This window comes from Accipiter gentilis, chromosome 7, assembly GCF_929443795.1.
Source record: "Accipiter gentilis chromosome 7, bAccGen1.1, whole genome shotgun sequence".
Classification (NCBI taxonomy): Eukaryota; Metazoa; Chordata; class Aves; order Accipitriformes; family Accipitridae; genus Astur; species Astur gentilis.
This window is the reverse complement of record NC_064886.1, coordinates 4,381,686-4,402,584: the sequence shown is the minus strand read 5'-3', so window position 1 is coordinate 4,402,584 and position 20,899 is coordinate 4,381,686. Positions and strand designations below refer to the sequence as shown.

The window sequence follows — 20,899 nt, the reverse complement described above, 5'->3', positions numbered from 1 at the left end:
TGTAAAATGGGGGCAGTTTAGCCTGGATTTGTGAGGTTATTGTGAGGCTTAGTTCACGTTTGCTAGAGCACTTCTAGGTCTCTGGCTGGAGGGTGCTATGGAAGGTGAAATACTACGTTGAAATACCTGATGGTGTTCTGTGGTAACAGCCAAAGCAGCCCAGGGAGCGGTGTTTGGAATTACTCCTCCAGAGTGCTACAGCAATATCACCATCGACATCTGGTTGTGCTTTTCAGCTTGGCAGGTGCACTAGGGGTCCGGGGGCAACTGTGTCAGAAACCAGCCCGACCTTAGGCTAGAATCTGCAGGTTACTGTCCTGCATAACCTTGCTGCGGTGCTTTTCTGCCCTGCTTGGGTCACTGAAACTGTTTTTCACCGGTTTCCCCGTACAAATGAACCTCAGTTTGTGGTTGTGAGACCGAGGATAGCTGTGCAAGGAAGCACTGGAGCTAAAGCTGTGGCAGCTGGGCTGAGCGCAGCTCTTGAAGAGCTTGTGAGGCAAGAAACCTTAATGCGTTTGTCTTTTCATCTTGAAATCGATTTGACTTAAAATGGACGTTTCTGAGCTGCGAGTGTTTGTCTTGCTGAAAATGTCAACTTCTTTCAGCCCTGCTAAAGAGGACGAAAAGCTGTTGTGGCGGGAGTACTGGAGGGGGGAAGAGAAGATGCTTCTGGCACTACCACTTGTTGAGTGACACCTGCAGACTGTGTAATCATGTGCCTCAGTTTCCCTTTCCGGGGAGTCTTTAACCTACCTCACTGCTAGTTGAGGCTTGCGTAAGTGACGCTTCTGGCACGCGTGGAAAACCCCGGGTGCCGGGTTCTGCGGAGGGGTGCTGGTGGTGCGCAGCGCCGAAGGGGAGGCTCGTCTGTCGTCGGTGCTTAACGGAGATCGTTAAACACTTGCCTCCCGAGCAAGATGTTGAGCGTGTCCTGGATTTATCTGGTTTCTGACGTGCTGGGGTGCTACGTGGATGCTACTCTGCCAAATAATGACTTCTGGTGGCTGTTGCCACTGTGGGTGTCCAAAATGCCTGTAATTTGATTTCAGATGCAGTTTTAGGGTAGCACAGCCACTGCGCTGAGTGAGCGGCCCGGGAGGGTGGCGTGTGGGGTGAGATGGGGTGCGAGGGCTGGGGACAGTGCCAGAGGAGGAGGGACCTGTGCCATGGGGTGTCCCCAGGGTGGGGAGGGGAGAGGAGACGAGACGGGTGGGGGGGCTGCGGTGGCACGCAGCTCCTGGGTGGGTTTCATCTTGAAAGGCCTCAGCTCTGTGTGCAGCCCCCCCCGGACCTGGGGAAGGTCTTTCACACCACGTCCGGGCTGGGCTGGGGGATGCTCCGCTGGGTCGACAGTTAATTTTTGATATCTTTTCTCCCTTGTAAACTTCTAACTCAGCTTTCTTTTTTTTTTCCATTTAAAATTCTTGCAGTTACGCTAATAAAATTTTTACCCTTATTCTCACGTGTGCGTTGCCCTTGTTTCTAGCCCTTAAGCTTGTGAGAAACCAGAACCAAAGCGGGTCACCCCTCTGGGGTTGGGGTGCTCCCAGGGATACCCCCCCTACTTCGCCCCCCTGCTGCTGTTGCGGTCCTCCGGCCGCTAGGGGGCGGCCTACCCCGAGGCGAGCGGCTTCCTGCGCCGCCCGCGCTTTCCGCCGCCGGTCCTTCTAAGCGACAGTCGCGGTGGTCAATGAGGACGGCGGCTCGCCCTGATTGACACACGGCGGGCAGCCAATGGGTTGAGCCGAGGTAGCCTCGCGGCTCGCTGCCATTGGGCCTGAGTCGCGGTATAAAAGGAGGTGGGCCCGCCCTCCGGCCTTTCTTTCCCGGAGCCCTCGTGGAGGTGGGTGCGCGGCGCGGCGGCTCCCGTGGGCCCGGGCCGGGCTGGGAGCGAACCCGGAGCCCTGGGCCGCGGCCGGACTGTCGAGCGGGGAGCGCGGAGCCGCGGGGAGGAGGTTGGGGAAGGGAAGGAAAGGGTGCGGGCTGAGCCGCGCTTCTCTCACGGCAGGTCCCATCTCGTCTTTAAACCCACCGGGCGATCCTTGGAGCACCGCCGCGATGCCCAGGGAAGACAGGGCTACGTGGAAGTCCAACTATTTTATGAAAATCATCGTGAGTGTCGGCGCGGTTCCGGAGGGCTGAGGCTCGGCCTTCGTGGGCTGGTGCCCCCGCCCAGGCCTCGGGGGTGATCCCGGCCCACGGAGAGCGGTCCTGGCGCTGCGAGGGGCAGCGGGAATCGGGCTGGCCTGTCTGCGGGGCATGGGGGAGCTCTCTGAAAAAGAGGTGGGGTGCCATGGGTTGTCTGTGTGAGGAAGGATTACGTGGCGGTAGGAGAAGATGAAGATAGTCCGGATGAGACCGTTTTTAAGGTTCCTGTGAGAATTTGCTGTGGCAGTTACAGAGGTAATTTGTTTAGGGATCTAACCAGACAGCTGAGTGAAAGGTGCAGCCTTGTGGTGCACCCAACGTCAGTTTGAGCTGAGCATTCTCAAAACTCCTGACAGATTTTTTACGTTTTAATATATTGCGGTTTTAATGCTGCTCTGTGCACTGGTCCAGATTTCTTTGTGTCTTTCTTGCTATAGCAACTCCTGGATGATTACCCAAAATGTTTCATTGTGGGAGCAGATAATGTGGGATCCAAGCAGATGCAGCAAATCCGTATGTCCTTGCGTGGGAAGGCTGTTGTGCTGATGGGGAAGAATACAATGATGCGCAAAGCTATTCGTGGTCATCTGGAGAATAACCCTGCCTTAGAAAAGTGGGTAATGCTGTCTGAGTGTTTTCATGGATCCTCTGTCTGGGAGGAGGAGACGTTGTCTGAGAAGTAGAACTGAAGGCTGTCATCTTTCCTTCAGGCTGCTGCCTCACATCCGTGGGAATGTGGGCTTTGTCTTCACCAAGGAGGATCTGACTGAGATCCGGGACATGCTGCTGGCTAACAAGGTAGGGCAGATCAGCCCTCACTGTGTCTCTGGGCTGGCAGATACAGAATTAAAAATAAAACTGAAACTGTGTGTGGGATGCCTGATTATTTGGAGTCTTCAAGGGCTGGGAACTAGGCCGCTGCAGCCTAAGCTAAATTGTTCAAGTTCAACTTCTGTCTCACTTGTGTGTGCCTGGGTGGCGTCCATCCTGGAGGAGTGCTTCAAGAGGGATTTGATGCCATCCCATGAGATCTGAGAGGTGAGCATTCCTTCAGCTTCTCATTTCACCTTTCTCCAGGTGCCAGCTGCTGCCCGTGCCGGCGCTATTGCTCCTTGTGATGTGACTGTGCCAGCCCAGAACACTGGTCTCGGACCTGAGAAGACCTCCTTTTTCCAGGCCTTGGGCATCACCACGAAGATCTCCAGAGGGACCATTGAAATTCTGGTTAGTGAGCAGCATGCTGCTGTTGTCGAAGCTCTTCCTTGACTGGAGGGGCCTGATTGTGGCAGTTGACAGAGCTGTGAAGGTCAAAGCTCCCATTAGTGCTGAAATGCTGTATCGGCAGTCTGACTGCTGCATTTGGGGTATTTGAAGGAGGAGGCCTTGCTTGGCTCCAGTACGCAGTGCGGGGGGACTTAAGTTTTCCATTGGATCTCAGCTGTGTGGTTAAGCTCTGCTGGAGGAAGTTGTAGGCGATCTACCTGCAGGTAATGGAGGAAGGGCGCTGCCTTTCTCCTCGCTGAGATGCAGCTGCTTGTGTGGTCTAGGGCTTTCTCAACTCATGGAGCTGAACTTGGAACCTCTTTTTGTTGTGCTCATTTGTTCCTTCAGTTCCATCTCTCGCGATTGGAAATGTACATTTGTATCCCATTGCATTGACGTGCCTGAATTTCTTTGTGAATGTTCACTCCTTTTCCCCTTATTTCCACAGAGCGATGTGCAGCTCATCAAGACCGGAGACAAAGTGGGTGCCAGCGAAGCCACCCTGCTGAACATGCTGAACATCTCCCCCTTCTCTTTCGGGTTGGTGATCCAGCAGGTCTTTGACAATGGCAGCATTTACAATCCCGAAGTGCTGGACATCACCGAGGAGACCTTGCACAAGCGTTTCCTGGAGGTGAGTGCCACAGCCCGTTCCTGTTATGTTCCACTTTTTCTGCCTAATCCCTGTGGCAGCCAGCACTGCCCCGGGATGAAGTATCGTTTCTGTTATTTTCTGTGGGCTCTTGCAGAGCCGGGAGCTCTCCCCAGTGCTCTGCAGAAACAGTCTGTCAGGGAGTACCTTCTGTAGGCTTTTTCATCTGAAGCTATTTCAGAAAGCGTTTGAGGCCATTTAAATCCTTGTCTAATTTCCCTGGAGCTGCATTACTTGTCTGCATTGCACGCTGTCCCTCATTATGTCGGCAGCGTGGAAATGTGCTGTCATCTGTCGTGGTTTCTAGCCCAGTTTATTTCTCAGAGCACAGAAACCTGATTCTCTCTCTTCACAGGGTGTTCGTAACGTCGCCAGCGTCTGTCTGCAAATTGGATACCCGACCATTGCTTCTGTGCCCCACTCCATCATTAACGGGTACAAGCGGGTCCTGGCCGTGGCGGTGGAGACTGACTACACCTTCCCGCTGGCTGAAAAGGTAATGGCTGGGTCTGATCTGCCGCTCAGAGGGGTGTTAAAAATCCAGCCAGGCACTTTCACAGAAACACCTTGCGTGTCGCCTAGTTTGAAAGAACTCTGACCTGCCTGTGTGCGGGGGACCTGTCCTGAAAAGGGGTTCTTGCTTCCACGTGTTGTGTGTGAGTGGCAGGAGAAAGGTGAACTACCCGGCATTCCTTCCTCCCTGGGGCTATTGCACTTGAGTGTAGCTGAAATGTCTTTGATTCTTCATACATGGCAGTGATAAGTGCATCCGTTTGGGTTCTGGCAAGCTGCAAGCGTTGCCCTTAACGATTGCAAAGGTTCAACCCTGCAAAATGTTTGTTTCCTTTGAGTTTACCTTTTTCCCCCCCCACACTTTTTGCAGGTGAAGGCCTTCCTGGCAGACCCCTCCGCTTTTGTGGCTGCCATCCCTGTGGTAGCTGAAGCAGCTGCACCCGCCGCCGCTGCTGCCGCCGCTCCGGCGAAGGAGGCGGTGAAGGAGGAATCGGAGGAGTCTGATGAGGACATGGGATTCGGGCTCTTTGACTAACAGCAGCTGCCGTCTGTCTTATTTGTGTCAGAGTTGGTCCAGTGGGAGAAATAAAAAGCTATTTTACACCTTGACGTGTCCTCGCATCGATGGTGTAGTCTCCAGATCACTGCGAGAAGCGTAACGGAGGGGCTGCCGAGGGACGCTTGTTCCTGGCGGTAGAGGGGGGGGGGGGGTGTTGTCGGGTGCAGCCGGAGCCGAGCGGAGGCCTCTCCCCGCGGGTTGTCTGGGCCGTGGAGCCACCGCCCGCGCCCTCCCCGTTCCCCAACGCTCAGGGCTCGGTTCCGCCGGTTCTCCCCGCGCTCCGGGCGGGCGAAGCTCCGGGCCCGGGTCCAGGCCCCGGCTTAGGCCCGGGCCTAGGCCGCGGCGCCGTCGCCATGGAGATGGGTCCGCCCCGGCCGGCTCCGCGCGCGCGGCCCGCACCGGAAGCCGCTACCGTTTCCGGGGTCACAGGCGGCGCCATGGCGGCCGACACGCAGGTGAGTGCGGGGCGGTCGCGCCCCGGCGATGGCGGCGGGGGGGGTTCCGCCGGGGCCCGCCTCCCGTTCCCGCTATCGCTGCGCTCCCTCGTCCCGTTTGCGGGGCTTGGCCCTGCGCCCGCGGCCGGACGGGGACGTGGCAGCCGTTCCCGGGGTGGGAAGGCCGCGCCGGCGCTGCCCGCTGGAGCCGCCTGCAGGGAGGCCGCACCGGCGCCGTGCCCCGACCGGCGGGGCGAGGGAAGGGACGCCCCGCTGTCGGTCTGTTTCCAGCGCTGAGGCGGCCGGGGAGCCGGGGCTGAGCCGCCGCTCCGTGAGCGGCTGCCGCGGCCCGGAGAGAAGCGCGGGGCGGCGGCTGCCGCGCTGGGATGGATCCCGCCCGCTCCCGAAGTCAGTTCCCGAAGTCGGTTCCCGATAAACGACTGGCACAAGCTGCGTCCTTGCCGGCTGCGTCTCGTCTGCGGCTGCCGGCCCAACGCCGGGCTCGGCGGGCCCGCCGCCTTCCCCCCTGCTCCCAGCGACTCAGCGGGGGCTGCGGCGGCTGGGAGCCACGTTTGGAAAGGGAGAGCCCGAGCCTTGTCCCCGCTCCGGGCGGCTGAGCGGAGCCTGCCGGGGTGGAACCGCTCCCGAGTGCCTGGGGTCGCCTGTTATGCCCTGATGGTTTTTTTTTTCTCTCCAGCTTGGTGCGTTAGGTTGGGATGTTCCCAAGGCGGATCCCAGCCTTCTCAGGATCAGGTCCTTACTAGTACAAATCCCGCAGTTTGTTCTCTGCGTTTGGTTGCAGCAGCGTTGCTTGCGTCCTAGCCTTGGAATGCATGTACATGTACATCCTAATAAAAAGAAAAAGCAAATGGGTGAAGCCTGTCCCAGCAGCTCTTCCCTGGAGACTGGGGAGTCATAGTTTGTGCCGTTTGTGCAAGTCACTAAGCTGTTTGGGAAGTCCTGGAGTGTTATACATCATTTATAGTTTTAATTTCTAGACTGTTGGGATAATTCGAATGTGCTTTTCATGTCTGTACATCTCCCTGCTTCTGATTAAGCAGCATGAGTAAGTGCAGCTTGGTTTGAGTTTGCATATGACAAACTCATGTAATTGGAAGGTTTGAAAAGAAGGTGAGCTCTCTAATGGCGACTTGTTCTGTCAGTTCTGATGGTAACAGCGTTGGTCGACCTGTGCCTCAGTGTTCAGAGGTGCAGCCCTGCTTTCAGCCATTTTTTAAGGAGAGCTCAGGGTGAGAGATGGTCACAGGGTCAGGCAAATGTGGACAGCCTCTCTAAATGCCGGGTAGCTGCAGCACAGAATTACCCTTCCTGCATGTCAGCAAAAAAACTTCACTGAAAGCAGCTCTTGAGAAGGGTGGAGGCAGTTGCCATTTCTCAGTTGCCAAGTTTCCTGTGCTTCGAAGAAAACTTGTGGCAAAACTGGTAGAGCTCTGCCTGAAGACGGAAGGAACAGCTTTGATAAAGGCATGTTTATTTGTTGCCCTTCCTAAAGATGATGATGATTATTATTAACATATAAAGTTGCTCAGTTTAAGAAGTGAATTTTAAAAGCCTTTTCTGGAGAGCTGTGTTTTCGTTTATATAAATGCAGAAAACCCATGAACGTAGACCTGGCTGAGCCCTGTTCAGCCCAGAGAAAGTTTTTATCTTGCATATCTTGGAAGACTTGGACGTTCAGGGAAATGGTTTCAGCAGTTGAAGGAGCAGGTCGCTGAGAACGTAAACTTCTTTCTAGTCTTTCCAGACAGTGTATCTCACTGTCTTGATACCACTTGAAAACTGAAACAAACTATTTATAGGAGTTAAACTCAGTAAGCAGTTTCGGTCCCTTCCAGCTGGCAGATCCAGGCACTCAGTAGCACAGGCATGAAAAAAACATTCAGTTGTGTGATGTGATTTTTCATTTTGCTTGGGTAACCTTGAGCGCTACTGATAGCGCATGGAAGGAGTTTGATAGTGAGGCGCGCAACCTTTTGTAATCTGGCGGGTCCAATTTACAAAATCCCTGCAATGTGCCTGTTAATTTGGGAAAAGAGTGAATGTGAGCAGTTTATTCTTTTGCTAGGCCTGACTACAGAATTTCACAACTATCCAAGGCCAGGTTGGATGGGGCTTTGAGCAACCTGGTCTGGTGGAAGGTGTCCCTGCCCATGGCAGGGGGGTTGGAACTAGATGATCTTTAAGGTCCCTTCCAACCCAAACCCTCCTATGGTTCTATTCTATGACTGACAGCCTGAAACCACAGGTCATTTTTTCAGGATGGGCAATTACAGTCAGCCCTTGGTCATCTGCGGTTAGAAGTCCCCCTTCGGGTGTATGTGGGCTTTAGGAGATAACGTACACTGAAAAGCACCTTTGCGTTCTTGAAGTGCATTTTTTTTTGCTTTTAAAGGTCCTGTACTCTAGGCTATTGATCTTACCTCTTACTCTGTGTTACTTTTAGAGGGGTAAGCGTATCTTACAGAGCATGAGTGCCGTGACAGGGACCACAGGTTAACGAACAGAAAGCAGTTATCCCTCAGCCTAAGGGGAAGGTTTCTGAGTTTCATCATGTATGATGTACAGTGACCCTTTCCCCAGCAGGTAGGACTGCAGATGCTCACATTTGGTCACTAAGAGATCATGTAGCAGCAGATGACATGTTTTGCTTGCCCTGGTTTTGCGTTCTGTGTGTTGATATCAAAGGCAGTCTGATGTTTTTTCCTCTGTGTGTGGTTTTAGATTTCTGATACACTGAAGCGGTTTGCGGTAAAAGTAACAACAGCCAGTGTGAAGGAGCGGAGAGAGATCCTCGGTGAACTGGGAAAATGCATTTCTGGGAAAGGTAAAAGCTTTGGGGCACTGTTCTGGTTACTAGGGTGGAGAAGAATGTTAATATGTGTTGTTTCAAAGGCTGTGTGAAACTTGAGGCATAGTTTTTTGAGGGAGAGGGCTGGCTGAGTTTGGAGCCTGTGCTTTCTCACGGCATTAATTCTAAGCATGGGTTTTGTAGGTAGCACAGAACTCTGGTTACTAGCATGTGTGTTTTTTCCAGTTAGTAGTTGTAGCATCACGTGTATTGGTTTTTCGTTCGTGTGTCAGTTGCCTGTTTCACTCCTGACTCTTAGCCTGTTTTTTTAATGATTCATGGAGTATTTATATACACACACACATATATATATATATGTAGAGAGATGGAGAGTGTAGAAGATTTCAGATTGTCTTAATAAAACAGTTGAAGCAAATTTTAAAAAATCTTTTTAATTTCTGCCATTTTCTGAAGATGACTGTGGAATAGCATGTGTTCTAATTTTGCCATTATTTTAAAAATATGCATAAAATTTGTAAAGAGAGAACTTTTACTATGATCTTTGCAAGCAGTTTCATAGATGTGAGCAGTTCATAGATTTCAGTTGCGAAGTGAATCATGTTTGTGTTAAAGATTAAAAGCTCATTGATCTATGAAGAAATATTTTGAAATACGTTCTGTTACAGATCTTCCAGAGGGTGCAGTGAAAGGCCTTTGCAAACTCTTCTGCCTTACTCTGCATCGATACCGGTGAGTAAATTGATGTGGAAAGACTGTGTTATTTAATCTATCAGTATTTATGTATTTATTAGTTAAACTGGTGTGGAGCAGTTGGAAATGTTAGCATGTAGTGTCACATAGGTGCGTATGACACTGAAAGATGCTATCTAGTAATTGGGCTCTCAAGTTAGGTTTGACATTAAAGGGTTTTATAACACCTTGTGTTTCACCTTTAATTTTGAAATTAAAACTTACTTTCTGTGGTTCAGTTTGCAAGAAGGAATGCTTGTGAAGCAAGACTAAGGTGTCCTTTAGGTGTCTTTTAGACACTTCTAGATTGGATTAAATAGTGGCCTGTTGTAGAGAAAGTTGTTCAGAACCTATGTTTTCTTCTGCAACCTGACAGAGAGCCTCGACATAACTTCTGTCAGTTGAGGAAAGGAATGGAGCTTTCTGCCAGAAACTTCTCTGCTTGGAACAGCACGGATAAAATAATTATTAGCTTGACTGCTGAAATGAGAAAGCAGTGTCCTTTTTGTGACACAAGGGTAGTAATATGTGTAATGTTGGCAGGATTTAAAATGTTCATGGAGATAAATTTTTCATTCTAGCGATGCAGCATCCCGCAGAGCCCTGCAGCTGGCGCTTCAGCAGCTCGCAGAATCCCAGCCAGATGCAACAGCAAAAAACCTTCTGCAGTCGCTTCAGTCCTCGGGGATCGGCGGCAAGGCTGGAGTTCCCAGGTGCTGGATGAGTTGCTTTGTGTAGAAGCAGTTCTGAGTTGCTGGTAGTTGCTCTTGTGTTCAAAATGATTCTTCTGCTGCTGCTTGCCAGAGGCGCTGAAAACATGTAGAGACAAAGCTGTTAATGACCATTTAAATGTTCCTCTCTTATGTCTTTCATGTCTTCTGGGAAAGCAGAACGACTATGTAGTATTACTGCTGGTGGATTGGGTCTGAGTTACGATTTTGCCTTTGTTAACCTTCAGGTCTGGAGAAATGAGGAACAAACTCTTTTACCAGGAAACAGTCTCCAAAATGATTAGGAAAGGGGATTTCCTTGCCCATCTGGTGTTCAGCTGGTGGAATTCAAGACCTTCTTACAGGCAGGGAGATAATGAAATTTGAAGCTGAGCTGAGAAACACATGGCTTTTCTATTGTGATAGCTTCTGGAAACACTAGTCATTCCAAAAGGTGACTTAGGGTATTGTTCAGCTGATACGGGCCACAGAGTGTGGTCCTGCAATGCCTCCATGGCTCAATAGAAGTGTAGCTTTTAGAAAAATATCTGATATTGGTTTAAAGGCTTGCAGTGATACAATATTTACCCTTCAGTCGCAGTGGCTAGCCTTGTGTGCAAGGATGCTTTCTACGTTCTTTCGCTTTGAGGTAAAGATCAAAATGGGGTGAGGATCCTCAGGGAGCTGCGAGGTGGGATCCATTACCTGAAGTGGAGGGAGGAGGTGAGAGTTAGCAGAAATGAGAACTGAGTAGTGTGCCAGGAGGGAATGTAAGCTGAGAAACGATTTGGCAACCTAAGGCTGGGAAGCTCTGACAGTAAAGATGAGCAGCAGATGAGAAGTCTTGAGTCACTTTTTGGGCACTCTCAGTTGGCAAAGTATTTAACTCTCATTTCTCTAATGCCACTGGGAAGATCCAAAAATGGTCTGTCTTCTGCTAAGGTTTTTCATTCCCAGCAGTCAAGACTTAGCCTTGTTTATGCCATTCAGAAGTTCTAAGTGTTAAACAGGAGCTGGAACACATTATGAGGAGTAATTATTTGCTTTAAATGCTAAGACTTTAGCTATATTTTTCTGTGATAAAATTGCCTCGCTTATAAGGTGGTGTTCTGACTTGGGCAAAGATGAGTCTGTTGGGGACTAGTAGATGTAAGTTACACACTGGGAGTAATAGATTTACCTCCATCTCCCGTTTGTACAACAGTAAGAGCAGTGGATCTGCAGCTCTGCTGGCACTCTCCTGGACATGCCTGCTTGTACGCACAGTCTTTCCAACACCTGAAAAGAGACAAGGAGAAACATGGAAAAAACTGGTAGGTTCTTTTTGGTTTACAGAAATATCCCTTCGGAGATAAGGACTTAAAGATTTCTAACGTCTTTTAAGTTGCTGAAACATTGCAAATCTGAATGTAACTGATAATGTCATGTTAAAATCCAGGTTTGCATGACAATCTTTTTTGCTTTCTGGTGTATTTTGATCTCTCCTGTTCTGCTGGAGAAAGCAGGCGTATAGAACATGACAGTGGGGCAGTCTTGCACCCACGCAGAGTTGCTCTGCATACTGTGGTTGTATACCAGTGTTTCTGGACTAGGTGTGCTAGTGGTGCCTCCAAGGTGCAGTCTGCAGCATGGCATGAATTCCTTGTGCCTCCCTTGAAGTATTTGCATGTGATATTCTGTCATATAGTGTCAAGTAGGTTTTTCCTTTTTTTTCACCTACTTTGACAACCTGAACCTGTGACCATGCTCATAGCACCTTGGAATATGGTTGGAATACATTTTCAGAAGAGATGTTATGTGTTATAAATTGCTGCTTTCAGAGTAAGAGTTTCCAAAACTGCTATGTGTGGTTCTGCAAAGTGGTGTGTGTGAGATGAAAGCAATGGCAGCTCATTGGAAGAACTTACATGACTTAAGGACTTTTTCCTAAGCAGATTCAGCTAGTTACTGGCATCTGACATGCCTCGTTTGATATGAGCTCTCTGAGGAGCAGGTGCATGAAGGTTTTATTGGCTATTTCCCTTGGCAGGTGGAGGTGCAGTGTTTGCTCCTTTTGGAAGTCCTGGGAGGTTCTCGTAAGCAGGCAGTGGATGGCGCCGTGAAGAAATTGAACAGGCTCTGGAAAGAGGTGATGTATACCTTGTATGACCATATGCAATAGCTGTTCTAGATTCTGTTGTGTTAATGTGCCTTGCTCTTTTTCTCTTCAGAACCAAGATCTGGTGGATCAGTACCTATCCGTCATTCTTGGTCTTGAACCAAACCAGAGTTACGCTGCAATGCTGGGACTTGTGGTGCAATTTTGCACAGCCCAGAAAGAGATTGATATTGTTAAACGATACAAGGTAAATCTGTTGTACTGCTTTTTTGGGGGAATAAGTAGCATCACTTCACATCATGTAGAAGGGGGCTGAAGAGATGTCTCAGTGAGGTGTTGGTACTTTGCATCTGCCCCTGGTTTCATTATCTGACAATTCAGTGGTCATGCACTTCTGACTAAAACAGCTTATAGAGGAGGTGCGAGATATGTGGCTTTTTGCTGTGGCAAGTGCATTTATGTAGACACCCAACACTGCAGCTTTCTGCCTTCTCCCCTGTTGTAGGAATGGAAGGCAGCATTTAGGTCTCCTTGCATTTTGAGTGTTGGGCTGAAGGGTAGAGCAGAGAACACTGATCTTTGCTTGACTGTCTTATGTGAGGATGGAAGCAAAGCTTCTGCTTAGTGGATAGGGCTGCCTTCCAGAGGAGAATGAGGTGGGGTGTCAAGCCTGGCTTCCTGGTAGTGTACAGGGAGCTGTGCATAGGTTGTGATGTGGCTGTAATTTGGTGTTTCTGCTTGTTCAGAGTGCTCTTCTGGATTTCTATTTGAAGACCATCCTTATGAGCAAGACAAAGCCTCAGAAGCACGTGCTGGTGAGACACACTGTTACAGAGCTATTTGTGCTCTTGTCCTACATGCCACATCAGCTGCTGTGCTGAGCACTTTGTACCCTTTGCAGGACAGCTGTACCCCGCTTCTTCGGTACATGTCTCACGCTGAATTCAAGGACTTAGTTTTGCCAACTCTGCAGAAGTCCCTGCTACGGAGTCCTGAGAACGTAATTGAAAGTGAGTCTGTCATTTCTCTGCATTGTTCTGTCAAAGCTCATGAATAGTTGTTCCTTAGAGGTCTGGAGTTGTTGGGGGAGTGCGTCTCTCTGGACAATGCTTTTGGTCCTCTGAGCACAGGCAGCAGGATTGTCTGGTGTCTAAGGGTTAGATGTGGAGAAGCAACATTTGTGGTATGATCCCAAGTGTCTGGGTATGTGATAGCTACTGTTTGCACTGAGGACAGAGTTTCACAGCTGAGTGCTAAGAATAATCCTGAATTAATCTGTTCATTGGGCATCAATTTCAGTGGTTTTTTTCTTCCTACTCTTTACTGACCTTGTCTGCTCTTGATGTGAACCGTGGGGAAGGGTGTATTAAAATGCTAAAAACGTTACTTAACAAAATGTAATATGCCATTATCTCTTCTGTTGTCAGCAATCTCTTGCTTGCTTGTATCTGTGAACCTGGATCTCAGCCAATATGCTCTAGACATTGTGAAAGGACTGGCCAGTAAGTACTCTAACTTCTGGAGGGAATGATGAATTCAGAATAAAGCTTTCTTCAACTTTCTGGCTGTACCTATAACAGCTTGATTACTGGTGAAGAGGTTGTTTTATGTGGGAGGGAGGATGATGCTGTAATTTGGAACTGGAATAGTTCATGTGACTGTTCCAGAAGCTGAGTCAATCCACATGTAAAGATAAGTTGCCTCCCTGATTTTATGCAGTTTGTCGTGAGGAACTCTTAGCTTGTGCATTATTTTCTAGGTCATCTGAAATCCAACAGTGTGCAGCTGATGGATGAAGCAGTTGTGGCATTAAAGAACTTGGCTCGACAGTGTAGTGATCCTTCAGCTGTGGAGTCACTGGGCAAACACCTTTTTGCCATCTTAGGGGGTGAGTAAATTGTAGGATAAGCAGTGGAGATGAATAAAGGTTTCCCAGCTTCAAGGAGTTTTGTGTATTGTATTTTCTGTTGTCATTACCTGCCTGTATGGTAGGGTTGTCCCAACCTGGATCAGGGATAATGGGGCAAGGTTTTGTATTTTAGAGAAGATTCTTGATGTAGCACGTAGCTGTTGTCTGTAAGTCAGCCATCACCCATTTGTTTCTATTTGGCAGGCTCAGAAGGGAAGCTGACAGTTGTTGCTCAGAAGATGAGTGTCCTTTCTGGTGAGAATCCTAGAAGAAAGCTGCTTCTCTGGTGGAAGAAATTCAGCAGAAGGCTGAATGAAAGGGATCTGTACTTAAGCCTTTAGGATTCCCTGCCTGTCATTCCAAATTGGCTGTAGTTGATGTCACAGAGGGTGCTGGATACCACATGCCAGTTCTTGACTTTCTATTCAAAGGAAATAATTGGCTGGTGGACTAAGTGTTTTATGCAAGGAAGAAGATCACTGTATCCTAAGTGAAAATGAAGACAGGTCCTGCAGTATTGGTACATGGTAGATGTGACATCCAGATGTAGTGACAAGAAAAAGAGATGTCTGTGCAAGGATTGAAATGTGAAGGGTCATTCTTGATTGTTTTTAGATTTTGCAGCAAGTGCTGGTAGTTTGGGAACTAATGAGAGAACTCTGTCCTTTCAGGGATCGGCAGCCTTAGTCACCATGTGGTTTCGGGATCCTCTAGCCAAGCTCTGACTGGAACTGTGGCTGAGCTTTTCATCCCTTTCCTGCAACAAGAAGGTTAGACCTCTTGCCTTTGTTCTGGGTTTGCTAAGCTGCTTTCGTCTTGAGCAGGATTTTCGTACGGCATGTTATTCGGGATAAATCCGGATTCTCGCCTGTTGTGTTATAAAATCCGTTGCCCTGTTTTGATGAGCAACCCCATGGAGACAGTGCTGTGTCTGTTAGAAGCACATGCGTTCTTTTCCTGCCTCCTCCTGACATTGTTACCTGCTTTCTGGTTTATGTTCCTGTGTTTTATGCAGTTGCTGTACTGACATGAGCTCTGTGTTAATTCCTAGTCCATGAAGGCACATTGGTTCATGCAGTCTCTGTCCTGGCTCTTTGGTGTGTTCGGTTCACCACAGAAGTTCCCAAGAAGCTGGTAGAATGGCTAAAGAAAGCCTTCAGCCTTAAAACCTCTACTTCAGCTGTGAGACATGCCTACCTGCAGTGCATGCTAGCCTCTTTCAAAGGTAAAACTGTGCAGCTATTAATAACTCTCTTGACTGTGTGGCTTAAGAGTAATCAACTTTTGTGCTTCCTGATATAAGTAGATAGCTGTGTGGATTAAGAAAGATTTTGTAAGGCAGTATCCGTTCACTGACCTACTTCGTATTTCTCCTTAAACTCCTTTTTGCCTTCCAAGTTTATAAAGATGGTTTGTCTCCTTGTTTAACTAGCATCACTGCCCATCGTGCTGTCTTTTATATACCCCCGGAGTAATTTTTGATTGCTTTATTTTTGTCTTATGCTTAAATTGTAAGGTTTCTAGCTCAGGGACCATGCTTTTGTTTTCTACAGCACCCATCATGCTGGGATCCTGGTCTGTGGCTTTGGCTCTTGGAAGCTTTAAAAAAAATAAATTAAAAAAAATTACTGTGTTTGAAATGAAGATCTTAAGAAATTCTAAACTTTTGGTGGTCCTTTTGAGATTTGCATCTGTCGGTCCTATCCCCTTTGACTTCAGCATTTCATGCACGGGTCAATAGGCGATCAGTCTGATGCCTGTATGCGAGATCTCCCTTTCTTGTTGATGCAGTGTGAATCAAAAAGATGGTATACATTTGCTTTAGAGATCAATAACTCAATGTATTGTATAGGTACAATGGATTAGCCATTACTTTCTCAATACGAATATGAGCGAAATTGTAATTCTGCATTTTTCTATTGTAGTTACCAGGAATTTCTGTGCTATCATAGGGCTGAAAAAACCACTCTAAAAACTACTTAGACGTCACAGGATGGCATTCCTTTCAGAGACATCAATATGGCAAACCTGAAGTTGCTTATGCTTGCTATGGGCAAAGGGGATTACTTGTGTGTGATGTGTGCAGCTGTTCAGGGGATCAGGGCCAAGATACTTATATTCTAAAATGATTTACTCACCACTGGAACAATGACTGCCATTGTTTTGACCCATCCACTGAAGCATCCAACTGGGACATAAAGAAAATAGAGATTCTAAGTCTTATGAATTTATGGTTAAAACACTACCTGCGAATACTTAACGTAGAAAATCACAAGGTCTTTTGTTTCTTTTCTCAGTGTTGTGCATGAGATGTTGTTTATGGAAATACCAGGAACACCTAGCTCAGTTTCTGTGGAAGCAAGGGTTGCAGATCAGTGGGATTCCTTGACTAGTGAATTTTTGAAGTGGAACAGATGGTCGTGGCTTGCCAGGAATTTACTTTCCCTCTCTTAAGGAAACATAATCTTTGAAGGCAGACTTCCTGTGATTTGAACCAATTCCTTTAATGTAACTGAATTAGCATTTTCTTTTGCATTCCGTGAACAGAAACTTGTACTGAGATGGGACTTTTCTATCTGCGTGGAAGGGACTAAAGTGGTTATCATCTAGCTTGTCATAGTTAAAGTTTAAGGATAGTAGTGATTGGCAAGTACTCTGGGAGATTCATAGCCTTTCCAGTATGTGCCTAGTTCCTTTCCTTATCTCATGACAACAGAAGAACCGTTGACACCCTTGTGGTGTAAAGTGTGAAGGATTATGTTGTTTTGTAACTTGTCTCTTTCTGTCTCCTCAGGTGACACATTATTACAGGGCATGGACCTGCTGCCAATGCTAATCCAGACAGTAGAAAAAGCAGCATCCCAAAGTACTCAGGTTCCCATGGTAACTGAAGGAGTTGCTGCAGCTTTGTTGATCTGCAGGATGTCTGTAATTGAGGGACAAACTGGTAAGGTCACAAAACACCTAGTAGAATCCAATACAAACAGGTTCCCAGGCTTAACGCTTTTCCTTGACAGTGTGCATGAGGTACTGTTCCTTAATCTTTGTATTGTATCTGCAGAGAGAATCACTGACATTTTGTAAACCAGGGAAAGATTTATTCCCATCTCTCTCAGTTATGTCAGTGAAGGATTCTTGCTCTTCCGTGGCTTTGCAAATTCCAGCTTCCATTCATTTAGGGCAATATTCCTCTTTATTCTGACAGAAGACGTTCACGCAGATCTGACATGCTAGGACCTGACTGATGCATTAAAAGTATTACTTGCTTGTTATTTGGGTAGTATTTTTACAAACCATCTTTGGAAAGCATGAGGACTGGAATTCGGTCTTCCATTAGAAGATATTGCAAGAACTGTCTGAGTTCATACATCTGCTAAGATATGAAATCCAGGTGTGTTCTGTCTATCAAAAGCAACACACCACTTTCCTCCTTTCCTGCATTTTTAGGAAGGCTTGTCCTATCAAAGATTAAGGTGAAACAGACTTTTTACATTTCACCAGTGTAAGTCAGCAGGTGTTTTTTTGGGCACGCTTATAGTTCTGAATGAGGGGCGTGAGAGGCTTTACAACTGAAGACAAGTAAAGCTAGAAGTAACTTGAGTCAGGAGAATTCTACTGTATTTTATGAATGCTGCTGAGTTCGCACTTATTTTGAAACATCCTCGATAGACGTCTATTCTTTTCCTGTCAGAGTCTAAGCTGAGTGGTTTCTGGCAGCTGATTCTGGATGAAAAAAAGCAGATTTTTACATCCGAGAAGTTCTTGCAGTCTGCGTCAGAGGAAGGTAAATTGTCAGTTATTGTGTATCCGGTTGCTGTTTAACTCTATTACTTAGTACTTATAAGAGCTAATGTTGCTGTTGGCCCTGTTCTGTGGTCCTTGGAGGATCCAGTTTCAGATTAAAATGAACAGCGTACTCTTTCAGAAGTACATCTAGACTAGTTGTAGTCTAAGGTTGACAATGCATTAATTTAATTTGTAATGAACCTGAGTTATCAAACATTTATAATTCCAAATTTGTGTAGTCTATAAAAGTCTTTCCAATACAAAATGCATCTATGTGGTGTCCCAGTTTGTAAGTAAATAGTTGCAGTCAATCTAAGGGATGTGGAGAAGCCTAAAATTAAGAATAAGATGGGAAAAAGTAAAATAAGGCTGGAGAAGAAAACACGTCGGTGAAAATCTTAAGATATGTGGGGGAAGAGTAATAACAGATAGGAAATCAATTGTATTACAAATTAGTGTCCCTATGCTCTGTTTTGTTCTCTTGTGCTTAAAGATTAGTTGAAAAAAAATATTAATGGAATGTGCCCAACAGAAAACATTACTGACTACATTTTAAATGGAAAGTTTTGAAAATTAGTTCATGAATCGTTTCTCTGAAATTAATTCATTTATCTTTTGTACAAAGCTTTGAAGAGGTCAAGTTTTCTAAATAGGAAATAACAGTTTCTCCTTTGCTTCCTGCAGTCCCTGTTTCCTGAAGGCAATGTGTATATCCATTCGTTTTCTCTCCCAAGTCTGCAAATATCCTGAAACAGCGTGATTTGGAAAATTTTGTATTGCTTTCTTAAGATGTTAGATCCAAAACCTAATGCTGAAAGTAAATAGTGTCATGATTTGTTATTGGTTATTTAAGCAACAACATCCAGCTGACATGCTTAACATCCACAAACTATCTGATGCCTCGAATGTCAAAAGTCCCCTCTACCGCACTTAATACAGGTTATAACCCACCCCATGTTTCAGGGCTTTCTGCTCCTGCTTTTATGATATGGTTGGACACTGATATACAAACCAAAGGGCCTAGTCAGAGTTGAAGCTCAGAAGATGGTATGAGGTAAAATACCAAGGCTTCTATTCAAATAGCATTATGCACATGTGGATGGATTCCGTATACGTTTTATTGTCACTGAAGACATTTCAGCAGGGTGCAGGAATTAACAGTATTGATACAGCGAGCATGGTATTTATCGTTTGGTTTGCTCTGTTGACTTAGACAAAAATAGGTCACACATAGTGGTCAGGAAAATTCTGCTGGGATCCAGCTAACAACATTTTTATGAAATCATGGTTCTGTTTCCAGTCTTGGCAGATCTGAGTTGGGTTTGTCTCTGGCTTCACTGAGGAGATTATGTGGAGGCTTAGTTTGGGTAGCTATTTTAATGTGTCCAGCTTGCTGTTTGTTTGTTTTCAGGTAGAAAAATCTGCTTCTTATGAATTCTCATGCTATTTTAAATATTTGTCTCTTCCCACAGCAATGTGTACGGTACTGCAGCTGACAGAGCGCCTTCTCTTGGATCATGCACAACGGCTGCCTGAAAGTAAAGTTCAGTACGTAGAGTACACTTGCTGCTACCGATCTGTGTCTGATCCCTGAAAGTTAATGCGCGCAGTGGAGCGGGTGGCCTTGGGACTTTGCACAAAATGTTGAACTCTTCGTGCTTTTGTGTCCAGTTAGTTTGCAGAGCTGCCTCCCTTGCTAAACCTGTTTATTTCTCCGTTTTCAGGCAGTATCACCGTGCCCTTGTTGCAGTACTGCTGAGTCGGACCTGGCATGTTCGAAGACAGGCCCATCAAACAGTTAAGAAGCTCTTGTCATCTCTGGGAGGGTACAAACTGGCCTACGGGCTCTTGGAGGAGCTGAAAGTGGTTCTCAGTTCTCATAAGGTGAGTAGTCAAGAAGCCTAGTCTCTGCCTAGGCAGTTGTTGTATGCTGCCAGTCACCTCCCTACCCTAGATTTGCTGTTAGTATTGACATACAGCATGATATGAAGATGATTCGGTTCCAGATGATCTCCTAGAATGACACTTGTTATTAGATTACTGCATGCTACTGTATCCATGTCTGCAGTGTGCCTAGTCTTCCCTATATACACAGAAGACATATTATTCAAAATTATCTGGGGAGGAAGCTGCAGTTTTCTGTGTCTTTCTCTTATTTTAATCTAAATTTAATCCCTGCTGGAAGACCAAGTGCTTTGTTCCTTTCTTGGTATCCTAGTTCTTTGGCCCTGGATTATAGCTCAGGCTGCCTATTTAAAACAAGTGTAATGTAAATACTTCAACTATTATAAAAAAATCAAAATTAAAAAAGGAAACAATGAGTGCTATATTATTGGGCATGCTACTAAGCCAGCGCCATGTCAAGTTGTATAATAGATTAAATTGCAATAATTAGGTACCAAGGCTGGGACTTTGTAAATAGTCTTCCCATGTCGCAGATACCGCCTGAATAAAGTATTTTTTAAAAGATACTGGGTAAAATTAGACTGCAGAAGTTGGGCATACTGTTCCCAGCCAGCTGGTTCAACCTTTTGCAGTCCTCTCTGCCAAAAATGATTGTTTTAGTTTTATTTTACCTCAGCTTGCCAATTCTAGTATAGTCTTCCATTCTTATTCTTTCTGTCACTGTCACTTCTGTGCTTCGGTTCCACTGTTATCCTTTATCCCTCCTTTCCTTTGAAAACTTCAGGTTGTTGGTACTGACAGAGGGAGCTGATGGTTGGTATTCAGTATGTGTTACTGTGCGTTCGTGTGCTTGGGGCTCAGGAAGGCTTGGTGTGATGTGTTAATGACAAGTTGTCCACTCAGGTTCTGCCTCATGAGGTCCTGGTGACCGAGTCGGGAGAGCTGTCGGAGCTAGGAAAGACATACATTCCTCCCCGTGTCCTTCACGAGGCACTCTGTGTCATCTCAAGTGTGGCAGGGCTTGATGTGGATTCCTTTGAGCCAGAAAAGCTGGCACTGGAGATGCTGCTGGTGAGCCATCATCCATCCGTAGGTAAGTGAAGGGATAAGACCACTCTCATGGCCAATGTATGGGAGTTTTATTTTACCTTTTTGTTTCATTGTATTAGCAGTCTGCTTCATATTTATTGTGATCATTTATTCTTCTTGCTAGTGGCAGTGCAGCCAGGTCTTTGGCCAACCCTCCTCATCAAGATGAAGATAGATCCCAAAGACTTCATTACCAAACACCTGAATGACATATTACCCAGGATCACTGCCTACACTCGGGAGAACCAGGTGATGGACTTCTGCTTTCCTT

General features: G+C 46.7%; 2 protein-coding genes across 3 annotated transcripts in view; both read left to right on the top strand.

Moving 5' to 3' along the window:
- Positions 1–1,721: 1,721 nt before the first annotated feature.
- RPLP0 (ribosomal protein lateral stalk subunit P0) lies at positions 1,722–5,188 on the top strand. The gene is made up of 8 exons (XM_049804202.1): positions 1,722–1,846; positions 2,012–2,115; positions 2,589–2,764; positions 2,862–2,949; positions 3,229–3,375; positions 3,863–4,048; positions 4,422–4,562; positions 4,950–5,188. The coding sequence occupies exons 2-8, from the start codon at positions 2,062–2,064 to the stop codon at positions 5,112–5,114; spliced, it is 957 nt and encodes a 318-aa protein (XP_049660159.1). The 5' UTR covers positions 1,722–1,846; positions 2,012–2,061; the 3' UTR covers positions 5,115–5,188.
- Positions 5,189–5,562: 374 nt separating this feature from the next.
- Positions 5,563–20,899, top strand: part of GCN1 (GCN1 activator of EIF2AK4) — a 44,600-nt gene continuing 29,263 nt past the window's right edge. For both annotated transcript variants that reach the window (XM_049805269.1, XM_049805268.1), the window contains exons 1-20: positions 5,563–5,593; positions 8,315–8,417; positions 9,068–9,131; positions 9,713–9,844; positions 11,046–11,154; positions 11,871–11,969; positions 12,052–12,186; positions 12,686–12,754; positions 12,841–12,949; positions 13,367–13,441; positions 13,699–13,827; positions 14,053–14,103; positions 14,520–14,618; positions 14,900–15,073; positions 16,643–16,795; positions 17,540–17,632; positions 19,107–19,182; positions 19,359–19,518; positions 20,443–20,632; positions 20,753–20,877. In XM_049805269.1, the coding sequence (XP_049661226.1) occupies positions 5,576–5,593; positions 8,315–8,417; positions 9,068–9,131; positions 9,713–9,844; positions 11,046–11,154; positions 11,871–11,969; positions 12,052–12,186; positions 12,686–12,754; positions 12,841–12,949; positions 13,367–13,441; positions 13,699–13,827; positions 14,053–14,103; positions 14,520–14,618; positions 14,900–15,073; positions 16,643–16,795; positions 17,540–17,632; positions 19,107–19,182; positions 19,359–19,518; positions 20,443–20,632; positions 20,753–20,877 (2,163 nt within the window). In that variant the 5' untranslated portion in view covers positions 5,563–5,575. The remainder of the gene's footprint in view (positions 5,594–8,314; positions 8,418–9,067; positions 9,132–9,712; positions 9,845–11,045; positions 11,155–11,870; positions 11,970–12,051; positions 12,187–12,685; positions 12,755–12,840; positions 12,950–13,366; positions 13,442–13,698; positions 13,828–14,052; positions 14,104–14,519; positions 14,619–14,899; positions 15,074–16,642; positions 16,796–17,539; positions 17,633–19,106; positions 19,183–19,358; positions 19,519–20,442; positions 20,633–20,752; positions 20,878–20,899) is intronic.

What these genes read in the sequence shown, in the direction of transcription:
- RPLP0 (XM_049804202.1), top strand. Translation starts at nt 2,062, where the DNA reads ATGCCCAGGGAAGACAGGGCTACGTGGAAGTCCAACTATTTTATGAAA. An exon ending in ACTATTTTATGAAAATCATC is followed by an intron (nt 2,116 to 2,588) that starts GTGAGTGTCGGC and finishes TTCTTGCTATAG; the next exon opens with CAACTCCTGGATGATTACCC. An exon ending in CCTTCCCGCTGGCTGAAAAG is followed by an intron (nt 4,563 to 4,949) that starts GTAATGGCTGGG and finishes CACTTTTTGCAG; the next exon opens with GTGAAGGCCTTCCTGGCAGA.